The 21,517-nt window shown below is 33.8% G+C and overlaps 1 protein-coding gene across 1 annotated transcript in view; it reads left to right on the plus strand.

Annotated features, from left to right (window-relative positions):
- The window catches only part of CNTNAP2 (contactin associated protein 2), a 2,632,466-nt gene that overhangs the window by 1,736,707 nt on the left and 874,242 nt on the right, over nucleotides 1-21,517 (plus strand). Inside the window, exon 13 of the mRNA XM_031941247.1 lies at nucleotides 14,886-15,086. Coding sequence (XP_031797107.1) covers nucleotides 14,886-15,086 — 201 coding nt within the window. The remainder of the gene's footprint in view (nucleotides 1-14,885; nucleotides 15,087-21,517) is intronic.

The following is a 21,517-nucleotide window of genomic DNA, read 5'->3' on the forward strand; positions in this document are numbered from 1 at the left end:
TGATACCCCAAGATATTTTTTAAATTGAAATTGATCCTTTATTAATTATTTCTTGGAAAGATGGACAGTAATTACTAATAATAAGATATAGAAGTTTACAGTTTGCATTTATGGAAGGAGCAAAATATACATTTGCAATAAGGGATATAATTTGCTCTTTAGTAATAATTTTGTCTATGTATTATCTCTATATTGTTTCATGTGATAAGGAAATCTGTCGCATGATACTTAAGAAATTCCATCTTTCAGACTCTTATTAGACTCTCTTTAGACAACTCAGAATTTTTGCAGTCTTGTAATATCACTATGTATAAAAAAAGAAAGACAAATATTAATCCTGTAATTTTTATATAAAATGCCAAAAAAGCCTAAAATAATTTTCTTAAATGCTGCCTTTAGAGAATATGCCTTTTTTTATTTTCTAGGGAAGATATATTTAGGCAACCATATAAATAATGGCAGAGAAGAATACTGTCTCATTTAAAAAAAAAAACAAATATTGTGTTGGTTAATAAGCTGGCTCAATGATAATAAATATGTTCACAATTTTGAGTATATGTGTATATGTGTACTTTTGTGACTTTTTAATCTAATGAAATATATGTATATTTACATACATATATTTGTACATGTATATATGAAAATTCTACCAGGAATGATTTAATTTTAGTTGCCCTATGTCTTCATAAAAGAATGTCTTCTTTTATGTTTGTATATGAATTAAAATTGAGACAGGATCACAGATTATAGTTCCCTTGAATTTGTTAATTCTTATCTCTAGAGGTTTTTCTTTTCCTAAAAAGTTATTTCTAGATAATTATTATCACTAAGGAACTTAATCTGTCAGACTCTCTTGCTAATATTCTTCACAATGGGGGCTGCTTCAGTAAATAGAAACTAAGTTAATCAGAAAAATTAAATACTAGGAGAGGTTGATTATTTGGGGATTTTCTTCCAGGGTGACAAATGTTATCTCTATCATGGGCAAAAATCTTTTATTTAGCATACAGAAAAAAATAGGACTCAATATGGTAAAATCTTGATAGTGAGCCCTCACTTTGAGTTTGTTTAAGGAAATCAATTGTTGCTGTTCACTGTACTTTTTAAATGGATGGGGCTGACAGTGAGACTAGTGAGCATCAACATAAAAGGAATGTCCATTGCACATTTTTATCTAATTAATGTAAAATCTACCTGTTATTTTCAATAGGATGTTTTGTATTACATCAAGCATTTCATATAAAAATGGTTGATCAACACAAGAAAGGCTTTCTTCTCTCAAGTTAGCTTGTTAAAACTAAGAGTTAAATCCCCTTAGGGTTACTGCTAACAGAAAATGAAAGGTCTCAGTAATGAGAGAAAAGAAAAAGATACATAAAAATGATTACCAGAAAATTTTAAGCATTTTACCTTAGGATTTAGTGTGATTTTCAATAGAATATTTATATTTTAACACATGAATTAATGGGTGCTAAAATAATTATTCTCTTCAGACATGCCACTGAAAAAATTTAGAACTATCTCCATAATTTGGGGGTAGGATCCCTTCTCATATGCAGAGGGAATGTTTTCACTTATCAAAAATTTTCATTATTTTTCTTATGAAATTATTATTATTTTACAATATAAACACCTTGACAAGATTTAATAACACTGATTTCTATAAATACTTTGTGATTTATAGCCTAGAATCTGGCCAATTAGAATTCTTTCCAATTTTAAGTTGAATTTCCTAATCAACAATCCTTAGAATCATTCAGTTTATTTTCATTATACTTTTTAAGCTCTTTTTAGTTTTTTAAAAGCTCTTATGTTTTACTATTCAAAATATTACTTATATTTTATTATTCCTGAGTAAGAAGATCTAAGTAATTCTACCATTCCAAACAATCTCTTATGATTGCTTTTCTTACAAAGCATTTCTAAACATAAACCAAGTTTTATGAAGCTTGAGTCCATAGAGTTGTCTGGTGAAGTATAACTCAGAAGACTGCAGTTCATATAAATGTTATATGTGAGTGCTTAAATGCATTTTGGTGGTGATGATAGATTTTGATGGAGAAAGGATTGGAGGAGGGGAATGGGATGTCAGGGAAATGGCAATAATGGTACAGATTATTTTAAACAAAAATGTGTTTGATAAAATCTAATAATTCTATTCTTAGTATGGTTATGGAACTTTTAAAAATGGCCACGCATTACAGTCAACTTTAGATACATCCAGATTTCAATTAGTTTCTCATTTCTGTTCGAAATACAGACTGTCAACACTCTTTTGCAGTGAATAAAAAGTCTTTATGATATTGAGATGAACTGCAGTTAATTGATATACAGAAAATATGTAGTTTTCATTGTGGAGAGGGAGGAAGGAAGATTATCTTATACCAGAATTGATACAAATCCATCCACTAATTTTGGCATTATTATAAACAAAATTACCAACCTCATAGTGGAATAAAATATGAATAACTATGTTTTTTCTTCCTAGAAAAAGATAATATTTCTTTGGAAAAATAAATATCATATTATTTTAGAGGTAGATGAGCTCCCATTGTTTATAGTTTCCTTTTCATAGTCATCCTTGATTTGTCATCCATCTTTGAGCTAGAATGGGGAACATAAAAATAATCAACACTTTCTACCACCTGCAGAACATCATCTGAATTTTTACTTCATTTCCTTAGCTTTTTGTGTTCCCTGCAGAGGATCCATCTGCTTCCCATGCCTTATTTCCCTACATGTGATTACAGCCACTTAGACCACCTGAGTTGCATACATAGATGGTATTATGGAGTACCTAGAGACTTAAACAGCCTGACAGAGTGAGATGGAAGCACAGAGCCATTCTAATGTCAGAAGCAGGGCAACCTAGAGATGTTCTTGGTAGATTTATTTTGAGTGGAAGAATCTGGCAACAAACAGCTAACAAATTAAATCCTGTCAGGAGCATTATGAAGTATTAAAATGATTTTTAAGAATGACAAAAATATTTCTTATGTTACAGATCCATATGCTTAATTTAGAAAAGACATTTGAATATTTTTGTCAAATTTACAAATAATTTTTAAAGTTACATTTTCTTTTCTTTGTACATTGGATGTGTTCCTAAAAGGGCAGCCCTTTGGCAGAGTGGATAGAGTACCAGACCTGGAGTCAGGAAGACCTGAGTTCAAATGTACCCTTTGACACTGATGAATTGTATGACCCTGGGCATGTCAGTAACTCTTGTTCACCTCACTTTTTTTCTTTAAAATGAGCTAGGGAAAGAAATGATAAATCACTCCCATATCCCTATCAAAAAAAACCCTCAAATGTGGTCACAGATAGTCAGACAATGAAATGACTAAACAACAATAAAAATTCTCCTAAAATGCATTTAAAATTATTTTTTTAGGAAATCAAATCATATCTTGAATATTGTTTCTCTACTATTGTTTTAAAGTAGTTAAATCTTATCAGCCCATTTGCCATTTCCCATACATGACATTCAATCCCCCATTTCTATGCCTTCCCTACTACCAATTTTCCTCCCATAACTAAGAGTTCTCTTATTTCTTCTACCTATTAGATTCTCTAGATTTCTTTAATTCTTAACTAAACTTCCACATTCTGCATTTAGATTTTTCTGATCCTACAATTGCTAGTAACGTCTGCACCTTCCTGAAAATTATTTTTCTATATTTGATTTACATGTTCTTTTCTGCATGCATGTTGTTTCCCCTAATATAATCTGGAGAACTAGGACTCTTTTGTTTCGCTCTTTTTATATCCTCAGCATCTATCAGGGTGTCTGGCACATAGTGGCCCAATATATTTGTGTTTAAAAATGAGTGAATGAAAATTATTCCTTTAATAAAATAAATAATTTACTTATAAAGTGGATAAAAATCCTTTATCAATCCAACATTTATAAAGTTAGGTTTTTATTGCTCAGGTTTGCTTATATTAAAGTCCATTTATATTTGCTAACACCCAGCCTGAATCAAGATCAATCCATCAGTCATTTCTTATCACAGCAATCAAAGTTATGACAAAGTTTGTGTGTATGATGACCCTAAGGAAGAATTCACCTGAGGATAAGTAATGTATTATTTTTAACATTTTGTTTCTGGGTGATTTCAGTAAGCTTCCTGAAGAAGAACCAAGAGGAAACTACAAGCTTCTGAATGTGATTATATTCGCTTAAATTTAAAAGTTTAAATATACATAATTATGTTTTAAAATATGTAATGAAATATACATATAACATATAGAGCCCTTCAAGGGAATTGTTAGTTTATAATGGCACTATATAATGTAACATGGAACAAATATTTTGAACAAATCTTCTAAGACAAAAGGAAGAAGGAAGAGTCTTTGAAGCAAAAATCTGCAATGTCACTCAGAGAATAGAAAATTGTGGGCTGGAAGCTATTTCTAACAGGAAGGAAATATAGTTGCCCTATGTAAGTTAATGGAACCTTAATTCACCTAAAGGCAAACCTCAATGTTAGAACATAAATGACACTTCGATTACTGTCAGAATTCTGTCAGAAGATAAGAGGAGAGAGTTAAGTAACACAGCTGCTGGTTTTGTTTGTTTTTTATATGGCCAGGGAGCCAAGGGAAATTCAAGTTGAATTGAGAAGAGATGCAAGATGCCACCAGAAATAGTACATAAATGGTGTTATTAATGCAATTGATGCTAATAAGGGATTGTCTCTGTTTCCTTAGAGCCAGACAGGGTTTTATAAGGCATGTTTAATTCATATTAAAGGAGGCTCTAAATGAAACTCCTAGGTTCGGGGGAAAGAAAGAAAAGGAATTAAGGCAAAGGACTTCTCTCAATCTTAGTTACAAATAAGAGTGGATGCAGCTGGATATCAATTGCTGAGGATGCTTGCTGCAATTGGACTTATCAGCCATATAGTCAGTTCACAGGGTTCTGGTGGTCTTCAGAGTTTGACTGAAAAAAAGAGGTGGTGATGGGGAAATAATAACTCTTCAAAAAGTCTTGCAACACCTAGTTTATTTATTTATTTATTTTTATTTAATAGCCTTTTATTTACAGGTTATATGCATGGGTAACTTTACAGCATTAACAATTGCCAAACCTCTTGTTCCAATTTTTCACCTCTTACCCCCCACCCCCTCCCCTAGATGGCAGGATGACCAGTAGATGTTAAATACATTAAAATATAAATTAGATACACAATAAGTATACATGACCAAAACATTATTTTGCTGTATAAAAAGAATCAGACCTGAAATATTGTACAATTAGCTTGTGAAGGAAATAAAAAATGCAGGTGGGCATAAATATAGGGATTGGGAATTCAATGTAATGGTTTTTAGTCATCTCCCAGAGTTCTTTCTCTGGGCGTAGCTGGTTCAGTTCATTACTGCTCCATTGGAAATGATTTGGTTGATCTCGTTGCTGAGGATGGCCAGGTCCATCAGAACTGGTCATCATATAGTATTGTTGTTGAAGTATATAATGATCTCCTGGTCCTGCTCATTTCACTCAGCATCAGTTCATGTAAGTCTCTCCAGGCCTTTCTGAAATCATCCTGTTGGTCATTTCTTACAGAACAGTAATATTCCATAATATTCATATACCACAATTTATTCAGCCATTCTCCAACTGATGGGCATCCACTCAGTTTCCAGTTTCTAGCCACTACAAAAAGGGCTGCCACAAACATTCGTGCACATACAGGTCCCTTTTCCTTCTTTATAATCTCTTTGGGATATAAGCCAAGTAGTAACACTGCTGGATCAAAGGGTATGCACAGTTTGATAACTTTTTGAGCATAATTCCAAACTACTCTCCAAAATGGTTGGATTTGTTCACAACTCCACCAACAATGCATCAATGTCCCAGTTTTCCCGCATCCCCTCCAACAATCATCATTATTTTTTCCTATCATCTTAGCCAATCTGACAGGTGGCAACACCTAGTTTAAAAAAAAAAAAAAAAGATTTTCATCTTTCCTTAGGATCATGGATAGATCTAGAACTGGAAAAGACTTCAAAGATCATTTCTTTCAAACCTTTCACCACTATAGTTTCACAGCTGAAGAAAATTGAGGTCCAGAGAACTAATTATATGGATAATAAGGTCCTTTGATAACTAAGCATAGTGCATAAAGCATTGAGCCTGGAGCCAGGCTCATTTGTAAAATGGAGATAACCCCCTACTTTCAAGAGCTGTTGTGAGACTCAAATGAGATAATAATTGTAAAGTACTTAGCAGGATATGTGGCTCACAGTATATATAAATGTTAGCTTAATAGTAGTAGTAGCAGCAGCAGTAATAGTAGTAATAGTAACAGCAGCAGCAGTTATAGTATTAGTAGCAGCAGCAGCACAAACGGCAGCAACTTTTTCAGATCATATTTAATTCTGGGTCCTTTGATTCAAACCTCAGAGACCTTTCTCTTTTTCCATGCTTTCTCTTCCTAATTACTGCTTCAGCTATTTCAGTTCTTGTCACTTATACAAAAGACTACTTCATGGGACACTAATACATTGTTGGTGGAGTTGTGAAATGATCCAACCACTCTGGAGAGCAATTTGAAACTATGCCCAAAGCGTTATCATACTGTGTATACCTTTGACCCAGCAGTGCCTTTATTGAGTCTGTATCCCAAGGAAAAATCATAAATGAGAGAAAAAGGACCCACATGTGCAAACATGTTTGTAGCAGCTCTTTTGTGGTAGCAAAGAATTGGAAAAGTAATGGATGCCGATCATCCATTTGGGGAATGGCTGAATAAGCTGTGGTACATGAAGAAAATGGAATATTATTGTTCTATAAAAATGATGAACAAGCGGATTACAGAAAGACCTAGAAAGATTTACATGAACTGATACTGAGAGAAACAAGCAGAACCAGGAATACACAATAATAAGAATGTGCAATGATTATCTATGAAAGGCTTGGTTCTTCTCAGTAGTTCAGTGATCCAAAGCAATCCCAATAGACTTTGAACAGAAAATGCCATCTGCATCCAGAGAAAAGAACTAAAGAGACTGGCTGTAAATCAATACATGTTATGTCCACTTCTTTTTTCTATTTTTTGTGTCTCCCATAGTTTTTCCCTTTTGCTCTGATTTTTCTCTCCCATTATAATACATAAAAATATGTATTAAAAGTAAACTAATAACAAACATCAGTTCATCCCTTTGTTTATTGGTTATGATTTTATGAAGATAAGGAATTTGCACATATATGTATGTATCCAAATATGTATGTGTATACCTATACATACATATGTATGTATGGGGTTATGATGTACTAAATAAGGGCAGTAAATACTGGGTTCCTATCGGTTAATAAAAACAGGTTAATGTAGGTTAATAAAAAACAGTCCTGGAATGGATGATTTCAAAAGAGTATGGCTTTAAAAGTGCTTAGAAAGAGTTTAAATATAGAGTTAAGAAACTAGGTAGGAAAAGTGATAAGTATACAGTATTAGACATGTTTAATGGTTTTCTTGGAAATGTTCCATTAGCAAAGCTCCAAGCTACTTTGAAGACAACAAAGTTAATATGGAGTGATTTTCTTTTATTTTCATATATTTTTCTTTGGTAGATATTTCTTCTTCATTTTATATATTAATTAGCATTCCAGATGTCTAGTGGATTCATTTATTTTTTCTTGCCATTTACTTGTTACTTTCTACCACATATGATGACAAGTTTACAAACACCTTATGCTTTGCTTATAAACAAGAATATTGTGTCTTTAATTTAGGAAATATGTCTATTTGTTTCACCCTAATCAAGAAGTGGCCAGGTTTAGGCTGTTCATTTTCAGTTACCTAAACTGCTGCTATATACTAACACCTGGTGGCAGTGAAACCAAGGAGGTATAATGAAATTCAGAGCTTCTCATTTGCAAAAGCTCAGATAAGAATTGTCAGAAACTTTTAAACAAATTTAAAAGTTGTTTTTTATGATGTTGAAGCTTCTGTTGCTGATCAAGTCCAAGACTATTAAAATTATATCTAAGAGAAGGTATAATCTCATACATAGTGAATATCACCTGAATATATATGTGCATAAATGGCTATCTTTTACATCTACCTAGCAAGTCAAAAGAGAATGTTTTGAGTTTGAATTCTTTCTGAGGCATTTAATATCTTTGTAACCTAGGGCAAGTCCCTTAAATTCTTTCAGTCTCAGTTTCTTCATTTTTAATTTGGGAAGGATGGCACCTATTAGTTAACTAGCATTGCTTAAGCATTAGACAGATACCTTGTTAGGCACTGAGAATGAGAAGATAAAAATAAAAGGTTTTGCCTTCAAGGATCTTAATAAATGAGTAAGCATTTATTAATCACCAACTTTGGGCCAGATACTATGTTAGATGCTGGGAATAGGATGAGAAGCAAAAGACAGTGCCTGTCCTCAAGGAGCTTGCAGTCTACTGGAGAACAAATCACTACATATGAATAAACTATAGACAAGATAAATGGAAAGCAGCAAAGGCAAGGTATTGGGATTCAGAGAAACTAAGGAAAGTCTTCCTTAGCTTGAACTTGAAGGAAGCAAGGAGATGGAGATAAGGATAGAGGGAATTCCAGGCATGAGGGACATAAAATGACTAAAGTCTAAAGGTAGAGTGTCTTGTTCAGGGAACTTCAAGGAAATTGGATTGAAGAATATTTGGTGATGTGTAAGATAATTAAAAGACTGGAAAGGTGTGAAAGTGACAGGGGTTTTGAATTCCAAACGATTTTCTATTAGATTCTATAGATAATAAGGAGCCTTTTAAAGTTTTAAAGTAAACAAATGACATGATTGGACAGATCCTTCAGAAAAGTTACATTGGTGGCTGAATGGAGGATGGCCAATCTATTAAGGAAGATAACATGTAAATGGATTAGTATATACAGAATAAAAAAGAGACAGTTTGGAGGAGCAAGAGTACTAGTAGCTAAGAGAATCAGTAACTCCTTTCTGTGGAAGGTACTGATTAATCTGAGTTTTAAAGAAAATAAATTCTAAGACATAGGTATGGTGAGAGACTGTATTCCAGATATTCTAGGGAATAGCTAGTAAAAAGGCATGGATGTGAGAGTAAGTGTCATGTGTGATGAAGAACAAGAAGGTCAGTGGAAAAGAAAAATATAAAACACAACTAGAAAATTAGGCTGGTGAATGGTTTTAAGGACTTTATAGGTCAAAAATAGAAGAATTTGAAATAGATCATATAGGTAGTAGGCAGTACATTGAAAGACATTGAGTAATATGGCAACACCTATACATAGGGACAGGTATTCGTATATTTAAAATTTATATGCATTATACTATGTTATGGAACTACTTGTTTTATCCCATAAATTAAAAATAAAATAAATTTAAAAGAAGAGATTCCTAAGAATTACTATCATATGAATAAGGAGCAGTGAGTGGGCAAAGAGGCAGCCTGTGTCTTTGCAGAGGGGGAGAAAACCCCTAATAGAGCTTCCTAAAAGTAGGTTGTATTGCTAGGGATTCCACTGGTTGGAATCTTCTTATGCTCATGACCCCACATGAGGAAAAGTTGTATAATAACTGGAAAGCTGCTCTCAAAGCCAAGAAAGCCTGGATTCTTGTTTTGCCTTTTTTACCTAGTGACCCTGAGCAAGTCCATTCATTTTTCACTACTCTAGACAACTCTCTAAGACTCTAAATTGTGGAGAAGTTGACAGCTGGTTCATGGAATTTCCCACATAAAAGTTCCCTACCATGGTTTTGTCTCTTCCTCTAACCCCATTTAATCACAGATCTAAGCTCCAGAAGGGACAATGAAGGTCTTCTAGTCCATCTCCCCCTCTCATTTTTACAGATGAGGAAACTGCAAAGCCCAGATATGTTAAATGACTAATTCAGAAATACAAAGTAAGAAATGTTAGAGACAACATCAGAACCTAGTTCTCTTTACTCTGGACTCAGTGCCTTTTCTAAATACGTCGACATTATAGATGAGACTATTTCTAGAGTACAGGTTGGCGTCTAGTACATGACATCTGAATAGTCATGACATATTCTTTAATTCTTTGAAAATTCAGTAGGAAATTCAGAAATGGCCAGAGGTCAAATTATCCTCCAAAATCTTGACTCCCCTAGTGACATTATGCATCTGAATGTACTCTTCCTGGATATGCCATTTAAAAATCTTTCATTATATCTCATTTTTACTTGAAAGTTTACTCTATCCATATTTTCAAATCAGTCAGACATTAGGAATTCATAGCCAAGACCTTATCCTTTTTCAGCAGGTTCTACTGACAACAGGGAATTGCCCTAGGGGTCCAGAGTCCATGGAGAGCAAACTAACACATACTGGGCTAAAGCAATACCTAGTACACATTAAAACCTGACTGGGATGTACTAGAGACACTAGCACATGAACTTGTAGCAACAATCTTATGGATATCTCACAGCTCATTGCTTCCTATTTCCATGACTATTTCTTTCACTGAGACCTATAGCTCCAAATACTTGTAATTTTGTAAGCTCCTACTTGATCTCTAATCTCTCACGCTTTTCACTTAGAACTGTCTCTTCCTCTTTGGCTTCCTGATCAGAAGAAGGGCTTTCACTTCAAGGCAAAAGAAATTCTCATCAGACCCTAATGGTCTATCTCTCCCCCAACATGCTGGGTTCTCTCTGTTTAATGGCCTCTCTAGTGGTGACATCAGAGGGATTTTATAGAGTACCCTATCAATAGCCCTTAATATGGCATATATTGTATTTAAAAGTGCCTATTATGCTGCTTTGCACATGAAGTACTATTGTTCAATGAGCAAATGAATAAAGTCAATCTTAAGTACTCTGAATTTAACAAGGGGTAGAAACTCAACCTTAATTTACTCTATTGTTGAGTTTTAGTCTTGATAGGCCACTGAGACAACCCAGGTCAGGGATTATGCAGCATCCCATCTGTGAACTATAAGATAAATTTATGCTCTTTAGAAACACATTGTCAGCCTGAATTACATATGCGTTAGCAGCCAAATGTTTTAACAGCTTCTTGGCATTAGTCTCAAAAAAGCTTGTTTCCTTTGCATCTTACTGGATAATTATTTTTCTCAGACAGTATAAAACAAAGATCTTTTTATTGCCAACCCATCAAATTTCATTAAGTTCTATACACTGTTCTGGAATTGTTTTATATATTGTTAATCACTGTTCAGAAGTAGAGCCCGTCTTAAAATAAATTGAAAAATCTTTGAGGACAGTTCAATAATAGGTTGAAAAATATTATATAGCTGATTTATATGAACATGTGTATAGAGAAAAATCATCAAATATACACACATGTGTATTTTCACATTACATTTACTAATAGGTAAAATAAACATATGTGATGTCGCATATTGTCCATAGAGAGAGAAAAAAGAGAGGGAGTTCAGCAACATATAATGGATCTGGCCTTGGAACTTCTGACACATGCTATCCTTGTGCTTCTGCGCAAATCATTGAACCTCTCCATGCTTTAGCTAAATCACAAAGACTTTAGTCACAGATAAAGTGCTGAGCTTCATTGGCGAATGGAATTTCCTTACCTGGAAGTTAGTATAATAAGAAACTGGAAAGGTAAACTCTCATCTTGTAGTTGAAAATTTTAAATATCAGACTAAGAAATCTCAGCAGTAGTCAAAAGAAAACAAATAAAGATTCTATTAAATTAGTGGATGTAACCTGGCATAGGATTGGACCACAGAAAATAATATCCATAATTTTAGTGTTAAGCCACAGTTTCCGTCACAAAATATGTTGCTCTTTGAGAAATTCATATATTTATATGGCCATAGGATAAGAAAATTCTTATTATCCTTATTTAGCAGACACCATGAAATTTACCCTGGATCATCATTTAGTGACAAAAATTCCCCCCTAGTGAGGAAAAGGACAAACAAGCAATGGAAGTATTAAATTTCTGTTTTCTTCCTAACATAATTCTTCTCTCTCAACTTCATAAGGAATAAGAGAGTTAGCACTTATTATACCGTGTGTTGCTGATGATTTATTTGATTAATTTTTTTAAATGATGGAGCTATCCCGACTCATACTTTGATATTTTGACATTTCAAACTATTCATTATTTCATCTATAAGTGTACTTACTCCAAGGACTCAGAAAAAGCAGTATAACAATACTCTCAAGGTCTGTCTTAAAAATCTTAAAATTGGCTTTATGACATGGGACATACTGGCACAGGACATCCCAGAATGGCATATCCTCATTAGAGAATGTGCTGTGCTCTATGAGGAAAACAGAGTGAATTAACTCAGAAGAAACACGGGGTGTACAAAATTAGAAAAGCCACTCCAAATGTTCATAGGGACTATTTGGGTCACATTGGTCTAATCAGCCACAGTAACTGTTACTCAACTCTAACATAGTGATATCTTTTTGGTGCTCTTTGAGAATGAAGGATAGCAACCTAACCTATTCTATTTGAATGCAACCCCTCCATGCTTTAATATATAGTCTTCATGAATTGTGACTAAAACATTTTTTAAACTCACCAAATCATAGTAACCTTCTGGCAAAAGTCATTATGAGTACAGGCTCATGCTTGGATGATAGGTACAATATATGTCACTGGAGCCTTATATCACCCCAAGCTTACTTTCTGCTGGTATAATCTTCAAACCCAAAGTCACCTTCTTTCCACAGAGAAGCATTAGATTAGAATTTTAATGGAAGAATCTGATTCATCAACACAAAAAATAATAAGGCCCAATGCAAATTTCCAACATAAAACTAAAAGAAAAAATAATGAAATATCTTTTTTTTTCTCCAATTCTTGGACTTGTTTCTTTTAACAAACTACCATAAATGGTGAATATATATGTAATCTGCAAAGTTAGATTCATAGCATTTATCAAGGCATAATGCAATAGATGGTTACAATTTATAGATCTTCCCAAAAACATCTTTTGGTAGAAGCTGACTATATCAGATTCAGTCTCACCCAGTTTAATCAAATGCCTTTATCTGTTTAAAGATGCATTTTTTTCTAATACATCTTTCCTTGGTAATTCAGAATTTTAAATCAGCAAAAACATGTCTTATTGGTGTTTTTATATAAGGAGTATGGTCCAAGTATAAAGGAAATTAAGATGGTAGATTTTGGAATTGAAATTGGAGAAGTTAAGTGACTTGGATGAGTTCATACAGCTGACCAGTGCAATACAATGCAATACAATTGACACTACACTTTGTAGTGTCCTTTGCATGCTAACTGGAGGGTAGCTTGATTAAAAAGTACATTTGGGAAATAATAATGAGAAATTATCCAACAAAGAGGCTGGGATTTGTCTTCCAAAGTAGATATCCTTCAAATTAATTGCTAGAAGCAAAATCTGTTCCTTTTAACCTATAATTTCCACTGGGTCACAAATTATTCTAATATGGTCACCATAATATCTTTCTATGGTCAGGATTTTTCTGTTTTGTTTTGTTTTTTTCTCATTTTTTAAAAAATTGAGCTTTGCTCCTAAGGCACATAGGCTCACCCTCCCAAACTCCTTGTGCTGGGGGTCAGGGGCCTGATTACTGGCTTTTTGCAATGGGACTTGAGGTGCTGGCGGCTTGCCCACCATACCCAATCTTGTCACATCTGTTGTTCTGGGCTTCCTTTGCTCAAAATTTGCCTTCTGTATTGGACTTAATGGCCTCACAGCTGACCTGCTGTGCCCGGGCCTGCTGAGCCAGGACCAAGGGACTTTAGTTGCTAATCTGTACTGTAACTAAGAGCTCCTACTGACTTGCCCATACCCCCATCTGCACTGAATTGTACTCCCCTTTTCTTCAAGTGGGACAGACCTTTCCTGATTCTTCTAATTCTTTCTAATTTATCTTAAGCTGAAAAAGTATTCACACATACACTTATATATATATATATATATATATATATATGCAACTATATGTGTATGTATATATGTATGCATGTGTATGTATGGTTTGGTTTTCCTTTCCTCATGTGCCTTCCTATAAAACTTCTTGATATCTTTTAGGTATGACTTTAACCCCATTCATCTGTGAAACATTGTTTGAGTACTTCAATACACTGTACTCTCTCCTCTTCTAAATTCATAACACATTAACAAGAAAAACATGCTCTCCCCTCAATTTTAGCTATTAATGGAAAATGGCACCATAGATTTGGAACTGGAAGGAATGATAAAAGATAGAAAGGTTGGCAAAGAATCCAATTTTCCCATTTCTCCTAAGAAAACCAAGGTTCAAATAACAGCCAAGCAACTTGCTTACAGTCACATAGAGAGCAAAATGATAAAGCTGGGGCTCAAGGCCAGGTCCTCTATGTCTAAACCCAGTGTTTTTTATTTGTCTACCAAAATGACAGCTCCTTAAGGAGTGAGACCCTGATATATATATATATATATATATATATATATATATATATATATATATATATGTGTGTGTGTGTGTTTATATATATATATATATTTATATGTATATGTATATATATAGTCTTTCTATCCATCTGTTCCTAATATTAAATAGCACAATACCATGCACATAGTATGCAATTGATAAATATTTGTTGAATGAATTGCATTTGTTCAATGAATTTATTGAATGAAAACAAGTAGATAATATAGAACAGGTAATATCACATCCTGATAATGTGGGGACTAAACCCCTTTCTGCCTGCATTATTTGCAACTGCCTAATTTGCAGTATGCACATTTCTGGATAGTCATTTCCACTCCCCATTTTGTAAAAATTCAACTGAAAAGGAGAAAGGTTTATATTTGATTCTTGCTAACCTCAGCTAACACAACTGTTCCAACTAGCTAATCTTTTTTTTCCCTGACATTTGAAGAATTATATGAATTCTAACAACCCATTGTCTTTGTCATTCTCTGCCCCCACAGAAGATAAAGTGTGGTCAACTGTAAATCATGACTTGCAGAAGCAGACTCCTGTGGTCGGCTATGGCCCAGAAAAATACTCAGTGGTACAGCTCAATTACAGTGCCTCCATGGATCAAATCACGGCCATCACCAGCAGTGCAGAGTATTGTGAGCAGTTCGTCTCCTATTCTTGCAAGATGTCAAGGCTGTTGAACACCCCAGGTAGGCTGAGAATGGAATGTCACTTTTAATTACTCTCTCAGCTGGTGTCTGGAATTACCTAAACAATTCAACAGGTGCAGGTACCCAGTTCATCCTTCCAAAGGCTGGGTTTAGATGTGCAAGCAGTAGTAAATGAATGAAACAAAATCTCTTGTTTTTCCAGGGAATTAGATGAACACTACATGATTCTTGATTTGATGGGCTTGCATTATTCATAGACTTATTTTCTTTTGTTTGTATTCTTTTCTGAGGCTTTTTTGTTAGGGGAAGGGTTTTTGGCAAAAGATGTATTGGGCTTATTATAAACTTATAGATAAGTTAGTTGAAGCTGTAAGTTTTGCTTCCTTTAAAATAAAAGAAAAATCATGTTAATTCTTAATCTACTAGTGTCCTGAGCCTCTGGAAATTTACCATTATCTATACTTTCTCTGATTAGTGATATGTTTGCTATCATATATCCCACTAGGAATTCTACTGCCAAGGGCAGATTCATTTTGGAGAAGAGACAGTCTAAGATATCAGCAGTCCTCTCCTTACTTTCTTTACTTTGCAAGTTCCCTGTGAATGGATCCACAAGTCCAAAAGGAATTTGAGTTCAGAGAACAGTATGTTTTAGTTAGGTACAATTCTGCTTAGAAATAGAATAGTTACCTCCAACAGGGGAACCTGTTGTACCTATATGTCTATACCTGTGGTTGATGATTCCTCACTTGCTGGAAGAAGTCAGTGGCAGAAGGAAGCAACCAGCATTAGACACAGTGGTGAGGGGAATGCAGTTACTAGATTATATGGTCGAAATAAAACTCTTGGCAATAGTGGACTGAGGCCAAACAAAGGAGTAAGGATATTCATGGCATAGTGGCAAACACATTGGAAAACTATGAAAAATGGAATTTACAGACCAGAAAAGTTATTCTGCCTTTCCTTCAGATGTTGGTAAGCTAGTACAAAGCCCATTCATCTACACTAATTATAATTTTGGCCAGTGCACTGATGTATATTTAGGGTAAATGTCTATGGTACTTGCTTGGGAACAAGCGATGGCTTTCTTCTGGGAGACATCAAATAAAACTGTGGTTAAAATAATGTGATAAAATAGGTTTGATCTATTTGGAAATAAGATTAGAGAGAGAAAAAAAGTACTGTACATATATGTTTTTGCTGCTTCTTCTTTGGTGGTGGCCATTGTTGATGGCTGTTTTTCATGAGATGTTGGATCCAAATGAACTTTATATATAGATTACTCATAAAGGGATTAGAAGAACAAGGGGTTAACTGTGGAATTTGAGAGACCCACACTGACACCATCTTGTTACTCACTTCTGGAGCTAACTCAGTTCCCTTCCTATTTGATTATAGGTCTAGTCCAATTTCTATCTTGTGAGAAAACTTTATTCAGTTGTGGTAATTGTGTGTGTATGTATGTATGGAGGGGAGAGTACTGTATTATTAAAAGCTAGTCCTGCATGGCTGGGAAGCTGGGACCACCTCCATCTGTTGCCTAGAGACCCATAATTAAGGAATTACATTATGCTAACCAGAAACCAAGTCAGATTAGAAGATAGATGCAAGAAGTCTTTTTTACAATTAGACATCTTAAGCAACCTTAATCTGAAAACTGGCCTCATAATGGTCAATCGATTATTGTTTCTATCTTTCTTTGATTGAATATAGATCCTTGAAGGGGAGTAGCAAATCTATTTTTCTGATTTCAGAGAATTTTCTTCTCCCAACTTTCTTCAAACTAGAAAGCAGATTATCTAATTTTGCATCCTGGTTAATTATTTTCTTTTAATTAGTTGGCCTTATTTGATTAATAGAATTTAATTCACAAAAATCTGTTTCCTCCTAGATTTGGGGTCTAATGTCAAAACTGAGTGGATTTGGTCCCAATTTGTTAGATAACTGGCAAGAATTGCTTCATAAATTGATATGTTCAGTAGCTTGAATCTTTGTTCCTCAATCATTTCATCTTCTACCCAGCACATTTAAGGTTTTCCTTTTATTGGGATAAAAACTGAACTCAACCAATGAAAGGATTTTAATTCAGGAAACATTTAACCATGCTGACTACATGCCAGAGATCTGGGTTAAGTGCATAGGAGTTTCAGAATAGCAAGAAAGGAAAAAGCCAGTTACCTACTACACCACACACTGGTTTAAAGTGATTCATCAAGGAAGGGTAGAATGAAGTAGTAGGTGGAAGACTAAACTTGGGGTCAGGAATATATGGATTTGCACCGTAGACATTTACTAACTATGTGACTCTGGGCAAGTCATTTAAACTCTTCATCTCTGATTTTTAGTGTGTAAAATGAAGATATTCAATTCTGTGACCTCCAAGGTCTTTTTTGTCTCTAAATCTCTCATCCTACGATATTACAGTCTTGTTGATCTGTTCACTTCTCTGAATTAGTATAAAAGGTTGTCAAGCTTAAGAGTTTCAAGGAAAATATATCTTAGTTTTCAGTGTGTACAATACACAAGGTATGAATGCAGTTGAGATCAACCATCAAGCAGTCACTCATAGTCTTCTATTTGTTCAGGAATTCATGGAAAAATAGTATGCCATTCCTTTAAAATTGTGTTGCTACAAAATGGAGAAGTATATTTTGACAAATAGATCCAAAAAACACTTGCTATTTCCTGATAATAAAAATTCAACTGGAACTGGGATTTATAATCCAATTTGGAGATACACATATATATGTATATGTATTATGTGAATGTGTGTATGTATATGTGTATATACACATATATATGTGTGTATATATATATATATATGTGTGTGTACACACACACACACACACACACATATATATATATATATATATGTAGAGAGGAGTAGGAGAGAGAAATATTAACAATATAGCTTGCTTGTTGTGTGGTCAGCCATATGTAGATGCTGGCGTGGCTAGAACCAGAGCCTCAGTATCCTGGGTTCTAGGGAGCACTTGTCTCCATGATACCCCATTGTCTCTATTTCTCTCTCTTTATCCCATTTCTCTCTTTCAAACTCTTCTCTCTGACGATGCTAGCATGTAAAATGACATAGAACAAACTACAAGGTTTTATCTCCCGGGGATGTTGTATAAGAAAAACTAGAACATTAAGTAAGCTAAAGGGATGAAACTCTCGTTGCTGCCATGTTTTATGTCAAATGGCAGGTATGTTTGAGGGCAAGTTTTGAGGTTCCAGTTCTCTCTGAAACCGTAAAATTACAAACCATAGGTGATTGTTTATCTGCCTAAATAAAGGGTGTCTCTGAACATATACATTATAGTTTATGCAAACCATGTGAGCCTCTCATTCTCATTCTTGAGACCATGCTGTTTTCCTCTTTTTCTTTTAGACTGTCTTGACCCTTGGGTAGTTTTTGAAAGGAAAAGTATTGATTGTCACAGAAAGTTTTCTTATACTGTAGTATCATGTGTGTGTCAAAATAAGAAAGAATATAGTTTAATAAAAATATCTAATTTTCTTTTTAAAAGAACTAATGGATGTTATATATATTTTTCTTTTCCTTTCCTTCTTGGTAACACTAATTAAAGTATCCATTTACTTGCACTCAACTAAGACTGAATTATACTGCAACTTCGGCAGAAGTACATGTGACATGTCTTTGAATATAAAATGAATTCATTATAATCATTGAAATAAAAATGAATATCAAATGAGCTTGTAACAGCAATGCATTTAAAATGTTATTCTTTATTTTGAGAGTCTCATCCTTATGAGTTCATTTGGTGCCATATAGTTTCTAATAATATAATAAGACTTTTAGTTAGTATTTGTATGTCTCACTTCAGTTTTGATGAATATTCCATTATAATTTTCAATTAATGAAACATAAAAGTACTAATTGTTGCTGTTCTTCAACTTTTTTCAGTGTTGTGATATATGATTTGCTATTCTATTGTGAAACATTTCCATGGTTATTGTTTTTCCTTCACAAGTGTAGTATGGGGCCTCTACTGGGAAGATTTTACAATTTAGAAACATATTTCATTAATTGCCTGTCAACATTAATTTTGAAAATTAGAAAATTGAGAGTGAACTATTTGTTGAAGGACACAAAATGCATTTGGCCTTTCAGCTAAGGTTTTCTGAATCCATCCCATTATACTGCCTCCTGAATATGTTAGATACTTCTTGTTACTCTATTGAATACTTTACAAAGGTCTTCATATAGAACTTTCCTTGTTTAATTATAAAAAATTTGCAAAATTTGAAACAAAATGACAAACAGAAACTGTTTGTTTGTAGTGATGTTTTTATGTGCTATGATTAGTGAATGAGATTAGTTGTGGGTGCAATTATCTAAGAATAAAGCAACTATACTGTTCCAGACAGAGAAATCTTTTGATGGCCACTCGTAAAAAAAAAAAAAAAAAAAAACAAAAAACCCTTAAATGTCAGCCCAATTTGTTTTTGATGTTATTGATTACTCATTTAGATGTGTCTTACTCTTCATAATCCATGGACTGCTATCCATGTTGTTTTTTGTTTTTTTTTTTTGGAAAGATCAACTGCAATGCATTTCCTTTTCCAGTGGCCAAAAAAAAAAAAAAAAAAAAAAAAAAGTTAAGTGGCTTGTTCAAACTCATATAGCTTGGAAGTATCTAAGGCTGGATTTGAACTAGATTATTACTGACTCTAAACCAGTTCTCTATCTACTATGCTTCCTCAATTTCCCTGTCAACTCACTTTAGAAGAAGTTGATTGGGAGGCAGCTAGGTGGTACAGTGGATAGAGCACCAGCCCTAAAGTCAGGAAGACCTGAGTTCAAATCTGGCCTCAGATACTTAACACTTCCTAGTTGTGTGACCCTGGGCAAGTCACTTAACCCCAATTGCCTCAGCAAAAAAGAAGAATAAGAATAAGAAATTAATTGGGATTACAAATTTGAAATTATCTGAATTTGCAAAATTCACAGTATACAAACTTGAGAGTACACAGACTGATCAAACATTGTTTATTGATCACTTCTCTCTGATTATTTGGAAAGTCAGAAAATTATCCTAATACTAAAACTGATAAAGATCTTTATGAGGGATCTAATCATTCACAATAATCCTGAAAGGTAAATTGGCATAGTGGATTGAACAATGAATTTGGGAATGAATTTGGGAAACAAGAAAACTCCACTTAGAGAAATATCTCCTCTGACATGTTGGAGGCTGATAGATGGCATAGAAGGTAATAGTAGTAGACCTGGAATTAATAAGAGTGCAATTCAAATCCCAAATCAGATGCCTTAAAGCTCTGTGACCCTGAGAAAAATAAGTTCAGCTCACTTAACTTAACTTTTCATGTCTGTAAAATGGGAAAAGTAGTCAAAATACAGGGATATTGTGAGGATCCAGTGAGAAGCTTAAATTTTTATCTATATAGATGATAGCTACTTATAGTAGTTGTGATGGTGGTCATGGTAGTAATTGTTGTGATTGGTGGTGTAGATCAAGAAGAGGAGGAGGAAGAATAGATGTAGGAGTAGAAGAGGAAGCTGAGGAGAATGGAAGGAGAAGAGAAGCTATAAAATGAAGCAGAGAAATAGGAAGTATATAAATTATAGGCAGGTCACTTCCTATTTCAGTCTTTGGGGGTATATATATGTGTTTTTCTTTTCTTTTATTTTTTTTTCAGAAATGGAGATAAACATACTTGAACTTAGTATTATTAAGAAAGTATTTTGGAAATATAAAAGAGTTATATAAAATAACAATAATAATGTTATTATTATCTTGTCAGAATATATCAATTTATGTTTTTCCCTCCAAATGGCACAAATGAAGTATATTTGTTTTAATGTATATTTTAGATACTTTTTGATCATGTATCCTTTTTTATAATATACACAACAATTTATGTTTAGGAATTCTACTCTTCTTTAGATATGAAGGATCTATTTTTTATTTTTACTTAATTATGGGAATAGAAAACTGATATTAATTGCTCACTGCTTTGACAATATGAGTATGCTTTTAGTCTCCAAGGTTGTTTTGTTTTTTTTGAGTTTTCAATACAATGTAACTCTAATGAGTAATTTTTTGATTGCTTAAAGGCCAGTAGAGATGAATTTTGCTAGGGGAAGGCATTTTTTTTTTCCTATTCAGTTTAGCTTAAAATTTAGATCCTGTGTTGAAGGGAAATTATGCACAATTTTATGCACAAACACTTTTGCCTTTAGAGTAAAGTTGTATGAAATTCAATATAGGTCAAGAATGGCGAACTGTGATTTAGAAGCAATAGAAAGGAAAGAAAGAATTAGTAGGGCTTTGTAACTACTAAGGTCCTGCTAGTGAAAAAGGTTATCACCCATTCCTCGCAAATATTGCCTGGCATTTATGTTGTCATTGAAAGAGCACATTTACAAGTCTGTGTGCCATGCATCATTATCAATTCTCTCTAAGAGTATTTATTGTCACAGG

This window comes from Sarcophilus harrisii, chromosome 5 (genome assembly GCF_902635505.1).
Source record: "Sarcophilus harrisii chromosome 5, mSarHar1.11, whole genome shotgun sequence".
NCBI lineage: Eukaryota > Metazoa > Chordata > Mammalia > Dasyuromorphia > Dasyuridae > Sarcophilus > Sarcophilus harrisii.